The sequence below is a fragment of the Vicia villosa genome, linkage group LG1 (assembly GCF_029867415.1).
Source record: "Vicia villosa cultivar HV-30 ecotype Madison, WI linkage group LG1, Vvil1.0, whole genome shotgun sequence".
NCBI lineage: Eukaryota > Viridiplantae > Streptophyta > Magnoliopsida > Fabales > Fabaceae > Vicia > Vicia villosa.
This window is the reverse complement of record NC_081180.1, coordinates 245,716,429-245,728,464: the sequence shown is the minus strand read 5'-3', so window position 1 is coordinate 245,728,464 and position 12,036 is coordinate 245,716,429. Positions and strand designations below refer to the sequence as shown.

Sequence of the window (12,036 nt, the reverse complement as noted above, 5' to 3'; positions counted from 1 at the left end):
TTTTAATTAATTGTCTAAATGTGTTTTATTTGACGATTTTATCATTTGTGTCAATGCATAGTTAGAGGAGACTAAAAGTGAGGAAACCTCACTTCCTGAACATGTGTTGTGGAGGGAAGCTCGTGTGGGTAAGGATCATGCTGTCGATCCCGAAGTTCAGAGAGTTTTTACTGAATGTGTAAGTATAATACTGTGTCTTTAATTAAATCAAATGTTTTTTAATATATAAATGATTTTTTAATGTAAATGAATTACAAGAGACCTTGTCGCAATCGGCATCCACCGGTGAGGGGAGCGTACTTAGTAGAGCACTAGATGCGCCTGAGTATCCCGGTCGGGTGAGGGGTAAGGGTCATGGTGTGACTCCAACCTCTTTTTACAAGAGTCCTAGGAGAAGAAATCCTTCAAATGAAGAAGTGTTGCAAAAGTTGGCGGAATTGCAAGCACAAGTCTCTGAATTGCAAAGAGATAAAGAGGCGTATATGAGAGAAAAGTGCAACACTTCAATATCGGTGAAAGAAACTAGTGATAAGGCTAGTATCAACTATCAAAGGAAATTTCCCGAGGTAATTATAATTTTTTTTCCTTTTAAATTGTTCTATTTTATTAATGATAATGACTTTATATTTACTATTGGTTTAGGGCATTTCATCTTGCCAACTATACTTATCGGAACCGAGTTATCGACTAGTTGGCAAGGGAAAAGTGCACAACACTTTGGGAGATTTACTTCACCATAGACCGCTCCCGGATGGACACCTGAAAGTATCGGTGGATGTTGTAGTAGATCATGATGCGATGCTACCGGTACCTGACATGGTCTCAGAGACGACATTGCTGCGAGATGCAATAGGATCATTTGTTGCATGGCCCTCGGAGCTCATTACCATTAGTGATGAGGTATATTGAAAACGATTATGAATCATTTAGTTTTCGAATGTCAATTCTAAACCGTTTATTAATTATTTTTTACATTTTAATTTTAGACTGCTCCTATAAAACCCACAGTTAAGGGTAAAGGGATTTTACAGGAGGAGGAGTCCGTTGCATCACTAAAAGAGGTACATTTAAAGTGTTAATAATTAATCTGAATCTAAATCTGCATGATTTTATATTTTACATAACTTATATGATTTTTAGGCATCCGCTCGAGAGTCACAACAAGTGACGCAGCAAGTTCGTACCGTACCACCCACTGGTCCTCCGAAGCCAGCGGGAAAAAAAGGCGGTGCTTTTGTGCCTCGGTACCGGTCGACGCTCGCAACAATGGTTGATATGTCCGATTTGAAGGATGGTGCTTTACGTGAAATCGTTATGGATGAGAGTGTCTTCGGTATTGAATTCAAGTCACTTATTACACTTGATGACTTGGAGGAGATTTTTAAGCATGATCAACTAGGCGTCAATAACATGCACTCATACATTCGGTAATATTCCCTCATCCGATATATTATTTAATTAGTCCCACAATATAATTTATTTACACATTTCAATGAAAATAATCTAATGTTTATTATGTTTTTATTTAAGGTTGTTGTATGACAGAGTGTTGCGCGGGACTCCGTTGTCTAACAGATTCCGTTTCGTGTCTTCCGCCCACTGCAGCGGAATGGCAATTGATTCGGAACCGGAATCAGTTAGACAGCGCTTAGTAGATAGATTCATGTCCACCGGCAATACAGAATGTCTGCATCTTTGGGCGTATAATACCCGACCAGTAGGGTTAGTTTCTCATTCTTTGTTCATCTAATCTCTGTTTCTTTTGTGTATAGCAAAATTTTCATATAACCTATTGTTTTTATTTATAGAGCACACTGGTTGCTGCTTGCTATCAACCCTATAAGGGAAGTCGTGTATTATCTGAATTCGGTAAATGGTGAATGGACCAATTATCCGGCCATGAAGGACATCGTTGATTTGTAAGTGGGATCGTTCTAAATATATATTCGTGTATATTTATATATATATATATATATATTTACTTATTTGTGGGATTGATCTAAACATATGCTTTTATATATTTGTTAATTAGATCAATACAAGTGTTCCGAAGTCAACGGGACGCACAGGTATCCCGAACTAAATCTAGCAACATTACTTGGATCCAAGTGCAGGTACATTATTTTTCACAATGTTGCTTATAATATATTTATGCTACTTGATAAAACAATGCACAACTATAGAATCTTATTTGTTTTTCTATGTAGTGTCCGCAACAGAAAAACAGTTACGATTGCGGATACTTTGTATTGAGGTTTATGAAAGAAATCCTTCAGGCAAATCAATTAGAGATTCCGCTCACGGTATGAATTTATAACTTAAGATAATTTCATATAATTTATTACATTTAACTAAATGTATCATTCATATTTTGTTTTTGTTTTGTAGTACCTTGACGAATTCCGTGCCGCTGGATACCCGAGACTTAAGTTGGAAGAAATAAAAGAGGATTTGTGTCATTTTTATATTAAGCGCTTTTTCATGTAGGATTTGTGTCGAATTGAAGTACTATAATATTATTGATGTTGTAATGATGTATATATATAATTTTGGATATTATAATGGTATTATATTAGTATATATATATATATATATATATATTGTCTTACTGATGGCTGAAATAATATCGTCGAAAATAAATTACAGGTCGAAAATATTACAGGCTGAAAACATATTACAGGTCGAAAATATTACAGGTCGACTGGGAGGATTAAATTACAGGCTGCACATTAAAATACCTCATTTAGCTACTAAAGCGCTTTTTAAAAAAGCGCTCTTAAAGGCCCACATACTAAAGCGCTTCTTTCTAAAAGCGCTGTCAAAGAATACTAAAAAAGCAAAAAAAAAAAAAACATACTAAAGCGCTTTTGTAAAAGCGCTCTTATAGGGGGGGCTATCAGAGCGCTTTTTATGGAAAAAGCGCTTTTAAAGCCAACCCTATAAGAGCGCTTTTACAAAAGCGCTTTAGTATGTTGCGTTTTTTTTTATTTTTTACTCTCACAGGTGGGCCTATCACAGCGCTTTTCTGGAAAAAGCGCACTTAAAGGGGGGCCTACCAGAGCGCTTTTTCCTGAAAAGCGCTCTTAAAGGGGGGCCTACAAGAGCGCTTTTTCCAGAAAAGCGCTCTTATAGGGGGGCCTACCAGAGCGCTTTTAAAAGCGCTTTCGTAGCCTATGCCAGCGCTGGCTTTGGCAGCGCTTTAAAGCGCTGTTAAAGGCCAAAAAAAGCGCTTTAGTAAGCCTTGCGCGTTGTAGTGATGTATGTATGCTGATGTCAATCCCAAGATTTTATCTCCTTATTGAACCTGTTTAGACCATGTTTGCACCTACACCACGACTATGCTTATGCCGGCTTGGTAATGTGGATAATGCTTATGCACGTGCGTATGCATAGATTGTTTATGGGTGAATGAACAACAAGGTTGTTATCATCTGTAAGGTTACCGGGATACATCAATCGGGTGATCGGGTGAATATCTCCGTGAGGTTGCTATCATCAGTAAGGTTATTGGCATCGGTAAGGTTACCGGAAAGCATCAATCAGGCGATTGGGAAAAAAATTCTCAGTAAGGTTACTGGCATCGGTAAGGTTACCGGAAAGCATCAATCAGGCGATTGGGAAGAATATCTCAGTAAGATTACTGGCATCGGTAAGGTTACCGGAAGCATCAATCAGGTGATTGGAGATACACCCACAGTAGGGTTACTGTCATCGGTAAGGTTACCGGGAAGCAGGTGGATACTATAGCTTAGCACCAGAGTTTTGAATCGGATGTCTTGATGTATGTGATAATGTTTATGCTCATGCTTATGTTGATTGATGTAATGAGTGGAACTGAGCAATGTCTTCTATAAGACTACCTGAAAAGGTTTCTGGAATGGGTATGAAGATTTGTCTTAAAGAAGACTACCTGAAAAGGCTCTTAGAAAGGATAGGAATTTGTCTTAAAGAAAGACCCCCTGGAAAGGCTGAAAGATGTCTTAAAAAAGACTACCTAAAAAAGGTTCTTGGAAACGGCGATGATTGTCTTAGAGAAGACTACCTAAAAAGGTTCTTTTGAAAAGAATGTCTTGAAAAAGACTACCTAAAAGAGTTCCTAGAAAGGATCGTAGGATTTGTCTTAAAGAAGCCTGCTTGAAAAGGTATGGTGTAATGTACCGACCCATGTATGTGATGCATGGTTTACATGTGTTTGCATGACGCTCCAATGATAGGTTGTTGATAACCAAAGTGTATGTAGCTCGCTGGAGTTGTAGGTTTGTTTGATAAGGTGGGGTGTGATGCTAGCGCGATTCCCCGATACCTGTTTTTGAAGATCGTAGTTAGGAGAAATATTTGTTCGATGTTGTGAAGCGTGAGAATGCCTTATGTTGTGCGCCTTGCCCCAATTTGGCTTTTGAATTACTCCACGCCTTTAACCTTTTGAGGTTCTCCATGTCTTTCACCTTTTGCAATTCACACCTTTAACCTTTTCGAGGTTCTCCACACCTTTAACCTTTGTGGTTCTCCACACCTTATGGATTTGATATCCCATGCCCCAATGTTTAGTGGAAAAAAGGTGCCTATGATCTCCAAGCTATGAAGGAAGTGCCCCGGGAAATAACCTTGTCATGTGCTTTGACGTTTAGATTGAAGGGTATGCCCTTGATCTCCCGGATATGGAGGACTATCCATAGTGTTCTATCCTTTAAAGTTTCTCCCATGTTTGACATGCCCCTGATTGAGATTGTTTCGAGATGTGCCCCAAGTCGATTGAACCTTAAGAAGAATGCCCCTAGTTAATAGAATTTTTGCTCGTATGCCCCTGCGATCCTTGAGTTTTTGCCCCTGTTAAGGGGAACCCACTAGATGTGATTCCCCCCATTCCAGAGTCTTTATTAGAAAGATCGCCTTTGATTAAACCAATTTCGAGGTCTCCTCGATGCTAAGTGTATACTTGTAGATGACGTTGTACCCTTTGAGAAGTAACTCTAATGCGATGTGTATGCATGTTTTGAAATTGAAGTCCGTTATGAATTAGGACTGGATGGTTTTGAAAATAATGCTTGAAGAAGCACATTGGTTAGAAATAGTTTTAACAAACATAGGAGTCAGTATAACAAATCCTGCTTAATATGCTTTCGTAGTTAACCTTGCCTCAATTAGGACTTTTGAATGTTGTAATTTGGCCTGGTTCACGGTTTTAAGAAACAATGGATATAAGGCTCAAAATTTATATAACCCACCCCTTTCTCCTTGATGTTCTCCAGATCCTAAAAAAATTCGTCTAATTCAATGAATGTGCTTTGTTTGCAAGAGAATCACTTTGTTTTTAATGTTGAGCAGAAGCTTTTAGTAAAGACCCAAGCGTTGATGAAAATATTGTAGAGATCCAAGCATTGCTGTGAAGCTTTGATGGTTTAGCAGTCACAAGATTATCCTTTGTATTTCGTCTTTGTTTTTATCCCTTACTTTTGCATGAATCAATTCCTTTGAATTTGATCCATCGGGATGCCCTAAATTTTGCCTAAGTCGAGGAATTTCATTTTGACTTAGCGGGCGTTTTTTCTCCTTTTTTTTTGAATACTTCTTTTGAGATTTGATCCTTGGATATGAAATTTGTGACTGCCATGTCAATTTTGATTTGTAAGCTTCACCTTTGATACTTCCTCGATCTTGAATGATGTATTGAGGAAGAAGATTGTTGTGAATGTTATCTCCATTGCTTCCTCAATCTTTGATGAATGCGAGGAAGAAGATATGCTTGAACCTTTGCTTCATTGATTGATTCTCTTTACAACCAAAATACACCATTGAATTAATTGAAATCTACCCTGCCCCTGGTTAAAATTAAGGTTTTTTTTTTTTTTGAAAAGTAGAAATAAACTCCAACTCTTGGCTCGAGGGGGGTGACGAGGTATTAACATCCTTATATCTCCACTGTTTGGGAATGGAAACAATGCCTGTACATCCTCGGCTCGGTCTTAACTTGAAAGCATATGTTTAGCTGGACTTAGTTATTTGTGTTCTTCATTCTCCCTTAAGTTTGTTAACAATCCTAAATCTGAGATTAAAAATAGAAGTGCGCGAATGAAGCGAATGAATTGATTCCGAAACCAGCATGGTCATCCCATTAGAATTGCTAATCCGAAGATACAACTTTTATCCTGAGTGACACTTAGCGATCGTAGGGATTGAAATTTCGACACTATAGACACCTATTGATCCTAGGGACAATCTCCTTTGTAGATCCATTGACCTTGTTTCACTCCTTAGTTGATGGACTTGTAGAAGTAAGGGTAACCTCGAATTTTCCTTGGGCACATCAAACCTGTCGGAAATGAACTGTTAGCGGTGGGTTTTCGTCGTAACGGAACTTCATGAGTTTCCTTTGACTGAACCTCTTTTGCTTTTCATAAGGATAGTATCACACCATTCGTAACCTTCAGAATTTGTAGATTCATAGGGAGAACCTATGATCCTTTTTCCCCTTGGTGTGGAGTCAACACAGGTCGCCTTCCCTCCATCGTAGTCATGCATCTTTGTTCAGGATTTTGCCCCAGTTGGACAAACCCTTGCCCCCAGGTTATCGTAGAGCGTCCTTGTAAGTTTGATATGTTCTAAGATGAACCCCTTTATGACTAGATACATCTTGAGTGTATCTATGAGGGAACTTCTTTGTTGAACTAATCCTTGCTCGATGACAACCTTTATTGTATTTACAATCCTGTTACGACAAGGCGTGGGCATGTGGCGGGCATGGTGAAAGGCGTCCTCTTTTCCTTAAGATCATTCTTAATTGTTTATCCTCCTTCTTTCTCCTCTTTAGTTTTTTCTCCACGAGTCTCGGGAAATCGGCTAGCACGGTAAGTGTGGGTGCGGGCGAAGATGCGAATGTAAATGTATGAATGAATGCATGAAAATGCGAATGCATGCGTGTAACTTATAATCCTAGGGATAGCCTTAGAGGCGACATTAGACCCTAGTTCAATCCTTTCAATATAAATGTTATGACACGCCAATAGGAATCCCTTTAGATTAGGGAGTATGCAGAAGGTAACGGCTGGTGACCGTTCAAGACAATCACCAAGTCTCATAGTCATCGAGAGGCCAATCAACGTGTACCAATGAATTTGTCCTTAGTGGGAAGGTTCTCTGTGTGGAACACAACTTGTCTAAGGACGATATCGGACGAAGAGAAATCCCTACAGGCTAGGGGTAAAAGATGTACAGATGGAAATCCAAAACCCTACAAGTTAGAGGGTGCGCGGGAATAAACATGGAGTGACCGTTCAAGACAGTCACTAGATCGCATGGCCATCGAGAGGCCAATCGAACGCATGCTAATGAAGTTGTCCTTCGGGGAAGGATGCGTCGTGTTTTTTTTTAGAAATGGAATCCCTACAGGATAGGGGACACGTAAATGTAAGCACGGGGTGACCGTTCAAGACAGTCACCGAATCGCATGGCCATCGAGAGGCCAATCGACGTATGCTAACGAAGATGTCCTTCGTATGAAGGACGCGTTTTTTAAAAATACGATCCCTACAGGCTAGGGAACGCGTAGATGTAAGCACATGGTGACTGTTCAAAGTAGTCACTGGATCGCATGGCCATCGAGAGGCCAATTGACGTGCGTAAACGAAGATGTCCTTCGTGGGAAGGACATGTAGTTGTAAAATACAAAGATATAAAAGGGAACTCCCTACAGGTTAGGGAGTGCGTAGATGCGGGCGCGGAGTGACCGTTCATGACAGTCACTAGGTCTCATGGCCATCGAGAGGCCAATCAACGTGCCTAAATGGAAGTGTCCTTCGTGGGAAGGACATGGTCTTAGAAATGGGGTCCCTGCAGACCAGGGAACATGTAGGAACACCTGCAAAAAATAAAATTGCAAGACATCCACAGTATATAAATTGCATATATATAATAAGCACGTAAGCACATAAGCCCTAGGTTCATAGGTTCGACGTAACGGCTTAGGGTGCCTACCCTTCCCAATGGTATGTTCTAGAAGGTCTCATGGGATCGTTCGTAGCCGCCGAAACTTTTTGTCTCTTTGGATTTTAGAACAACTCATTTATCCATGAGGTTCGAGTTTTAGGGGTAGGTTCCCAGAGAGATCAGCCAAATACCAAGTCCAGCCCTCAACAAGGTCAAGCCTCGTATCAGACCTTTCCAGATATTCAACCCACTCTGAGTGGAATTATAATAAGACTCGTAGGCGATGTAATTCCCTTCTGGTCATTATTATAATTCCCACGCTTAGGTTTAACGCAATTTATATGTACCCAAAAAGTGCAGTAAAATAGCAAATATTCATGTAAACAAATATTTAATTAAATTACTGTAAATAAATGTAATTGTTGTAAATAATTGAAATTGCAAGTAAATAAATAAATAAATAAAATTTAAATATTTACAATAAACCATAAACCCTAAAATGGCGAATTAGCCAAACCCTAAACATTTTGCAAAAAACCTAAATCGTTTGCCACAAACGTAAACCTAAACCCTCTCAAGCCTTAGGAGCAAAATAATTCACCTATAGTGTATTTCCCCAGCAGAGTCGCCAGCTGTAGCAACCTGCCCTAAAAATTAAAGGTTTTAGAGTCGCCACCTATTCTGAAGGGCGAATAGGAAACCCTACGCAGTTATGAGATTCAGGGTAAGTTATTATAATCAGGTCGAGGGAAGGTGTTAGGCACCCTCAACCCTTTCCTATTGGCTTTGAATCTAAGGTAAAGGTTTATGGCTAAAATTTAGAGGTTTAATAGCTAAGGAATTGAATAGGGGAAAATTGAGATTTTAGGGAGGGGGACTCGCCTTGGTTATCCAAGTGCCTACGTATCTCCTTATGGAGAATCAGAGTCAACGTAGTTCGGGCACAGGGTTGTACGCCTTAGAATTAAATTTGTGGTTTGAAATTTGTTTTAAAGGCTTTTGAGTGGCCTATCATAGTTTTTGAAATTGATTTGAAAGGCATTTTGAATTGCCTGATTGAGAGGGATGAAAATCCGTAGTATCGTGGTTTAGTGTGTTTTAGATGTTTTGGGCATACAACCCTGATTTGATATGGCACCGTTAGATGCGATGACCAATAGATTTGGTCAGTATAGCTAACGGATTAAGTGGCATTGCTGGTTACTCGGATCGATAGATTGATCGTCGCGGGCAGCAAATTGAATGTGTTTTAATTTTTGTATTTTTATCTCTTGTCTAATGCGACTAATAGATTTAGTCGGGTCAAGAAGAGAATTCAAATAAAGGATTAATTAAATTATTTTATTGCTTTATTCAGATATTTGATCAGTACGACATAGAGAGTCGACTAATTCGAAGGCGGGATTGTGGACCTCCGTTTTTCCTCAGGCCATACCTCTGAGCGGGAGAGATACGTGAACTGACTCTTTTTTATCGCTTAATGCTTTCGCATTTTTGAAAATTCACAGAGTCGCCACCGACCTTTTATTTTATCCAATTAAGGAAAGGTTTATAAAAGAAACAGAAAAAAAACCTTTAAGAAATTCTGGGTAAGGGGGTAGGTTATACAAAGGGAAGGTGTTAGCACCCTTTGTATCCATGGTTATCCATGGGCTCTTAAGTTTGCTTAGCTCACTTGTTTTTCGATCACTTTTCGATTGCTTTAGAATGCTCATATGTGGTTTCAAATACTTTTGTAAATTGAATTTGTAATGATCCTTGTGCGGATGTATACAAAATGCTTGTTTATCTTTCGAAAGATGTTTTGAAAAGAACTTTAACTTTGTAATGATCCGTGTTTGGATGTATACAAAATATTGTCTTTTTGGAAAGTTTTGAAAAACAACAGTGTATGAGAATTTTGTTTGTTTTGATTTGAGCAAGCAAACTAGGAGGTCTACCCTGAGTTGTAAGGTCTTTATCCTTATTTCCTTTAAAAATCTATCCTTTCACCGGATACAAAAAGGTTCGATTTTGTACTCGAAACAGTAGAATTTTGACTTTGATTTTGAAAAGAATGAGAAGGGATTACCTTAAGAGGTGCAAATGTGATTTGTGTTTGAATTCAGATATTTTATCTTTTGGAGTTAGTGGTCTAACGGTTCAATTTTATCTTTGACATACACGCAGTTTATATTTGCTGGAAATTAAAATGCGGAAATGTAAAGTGCGGAAAGTAAATCTACGCTATTACATCGATTGTGCAGGAAATGTAAACTAGCCTATTTACATGAATTTGACATCCTATACATTTATCTAGGAATTTAAATTGCAAGAAAAATAAAAGGCATGTTTTTGGATTTTTTTTATGATTGATTTTAATTATAATTAATGCATGATTAATTAAATTAAAAATGAAGAAAAAAGATGAAAATAGATTTAAACCTAGAAATTAAGTTTAAAATATGTACAAAATATTTGTCAATTAATTTTAAAACAAAACTAATTTTTTTGGAATTTTTGAAATTGATTTGAAATTGATTAAGCTAATTAATACATAATTATACAAATAATTATAAAAATAATTAAAACTTAAAGAGAAAATTATCCTAAATATGTACAAAATTAGTTTATAACATATAAACAATATTTAATATAAAGAACAATTTTTTTTATGATTTTTTGATTGGTTAGAATAATTAAAAAGCAAATATATAAATATATACTAATTAATTATGCAAAATATTGGAATTATGAAGAAAAATAAAATATTTTTATTTCAGAAAATAAAATATCATTTTAGAAACTTAAAAATATTTTTTGTGTATTTTTTGAATTTTTGAAACTATTTTTAATTAATTTTGCAAAGAAATTAAAATAAAAATAGAAATAAAAAATAAAAGGATACTAATCAGATGTGGTTGATTACGAGGGAGTATGATGTTCATGCATGATCTGGCGCGTTGGATTGGATGGAAAGTGGATCAGAAGGCTCAGATTTTGAGGCGCATGGCAATCAGTATACCTGCAAAACACTTGATTAGAGGAAAATTTAAAAGAACGCGCGCGCTGGCTGGCCAATGGGGTGAGGACACGCATCATCTTCAACCTCCAGACACCACTTTTAACAGCGCTTTCTGGCTAGAAGCGCTGTAATAGATTAAACTCATCCCTGCAAAATAGCGAATAGGTGTAAACAAGCATAGAAATCAAGCGCGATAGGACCATTAAATTCGTCTTGTTCCACTGAATGTAACCATGCCCTTAATTTGGTTTAATTTTGGCTCTAATGAAGAACCCTAAATTTGAGCTTAGAAACCCTAAAATGGTGGTTTTGTGCAAACGGTCATTAAAACTTAATTAAAGCTCCAGAAACGACCAGAGCACCAATCTAAACACAAATATATATCTACATCTTGTTAAATGTGCGTGTATGATCAGATATGAGTTGGTTTTTGTTTGAGCAAATCGTGACCTGTGTAGCTCGATTCAATGAGGTTTAAGACTTGCAATTGATTGGAATAGTTTCAATGAAGCTCAGAGATGATGTTTGAATGTTTAGTTTGTATTGAAATTGACTGAAAATTAAAATTCGAATTTCAAGTTTCTTTGAATATTACAAGTTGTTACAAGAGTGATATATGCTTATGAATGCTTCTGAATTCGTCCTCCTCTGATTGCTGAAGTATATAGGCCAAGAGCTGCTTGGAAGTGAAGCTAAGAAGCATTCATTAGCTTTGTGGAATCTTGACTTTTTCAACATGAGTAGCTTTGCATTTAAGCCACCATGGCTTGATTTTCCACCCTTCTTCTGTTTGTACTTGGCTTGGGGCAGAGTTGAATGATTCTCTTGATGAGTCATGCTTGGTTTGTAAGCTATTCTTTATCCATCCATTTTTCTTTTTTAATTTAATCTTATATGTGATAAAATTAAACCAAAAATGAATAAAAAATGGAGTGGGCCTTGTCTTGGTCGTGGGAGGCCCATAATAACATGGCAAACATGTTTGAACCATGAAAACTTGGCCCCATTTGGAAAAAATGCATTTTTGAGCAATGTTGGTTTTATGCATTTTCCAAAATTTAGCCAACTTCAACAAGGTGTAAATCCCTCAATTTTTGTCATATGAAGGA

At 37.5% G+C, this 12,036-nt stretch overlaps 1 protein-coding gene across 3 annotated transcripts in view; it reads left to right on the top strand.

Annotated features, from left to right (window-relative positions):
• LOC131645073 (uncharacterized) overlaps positions 1–2,592 on the top strand; it is a 30,507-nt gene extending 27,915 nt beyond the window's left edge. For all 3 annotated transcript variants that reach the window (XM_058915728.1, XM_058915727.1, XM_058915729.1), the window contains 10 exons: positions 62–178; positions 259–566; positions 643–900; positions 987–1,061; positions 1,141–1,427; positions 1,531–1,722; positions 1,809–1,919; positions 2,033–2,114; positions 2,208–2,303; positions 2,389–2,592. In XM_058915728.1, the coding sequence (XP_058771711.1) occupies positions 483–566; positions 643–900; positions 987–1,061; positions 1,141–1,427; positions 1,531–1,722; positions 1,809–1,919; positions 2,033–2,114; positions 2,208–2,303; positions 2,389–2,487 (1,284 nt within the window). In that variant the 5' untranslated portion in view covers positions 62–178; positions 259–482 and the 3' untranslated portion in view covers positions 2,488–2,592. The remainder of the gene's footprint in view (positions 1–61; positions 179–258; positions 567–642; positions 901–986; positions 1,062–1,140; positions 1,428–1,530; positions 1,723–1,808; positions 1,920–2,032; positions 2,115–2,207; positions 2,304–2,388) is intronic.
• The last annotated feature ends 9,444 nt before the right edge of the window (positions 2,593–12,036 follow it).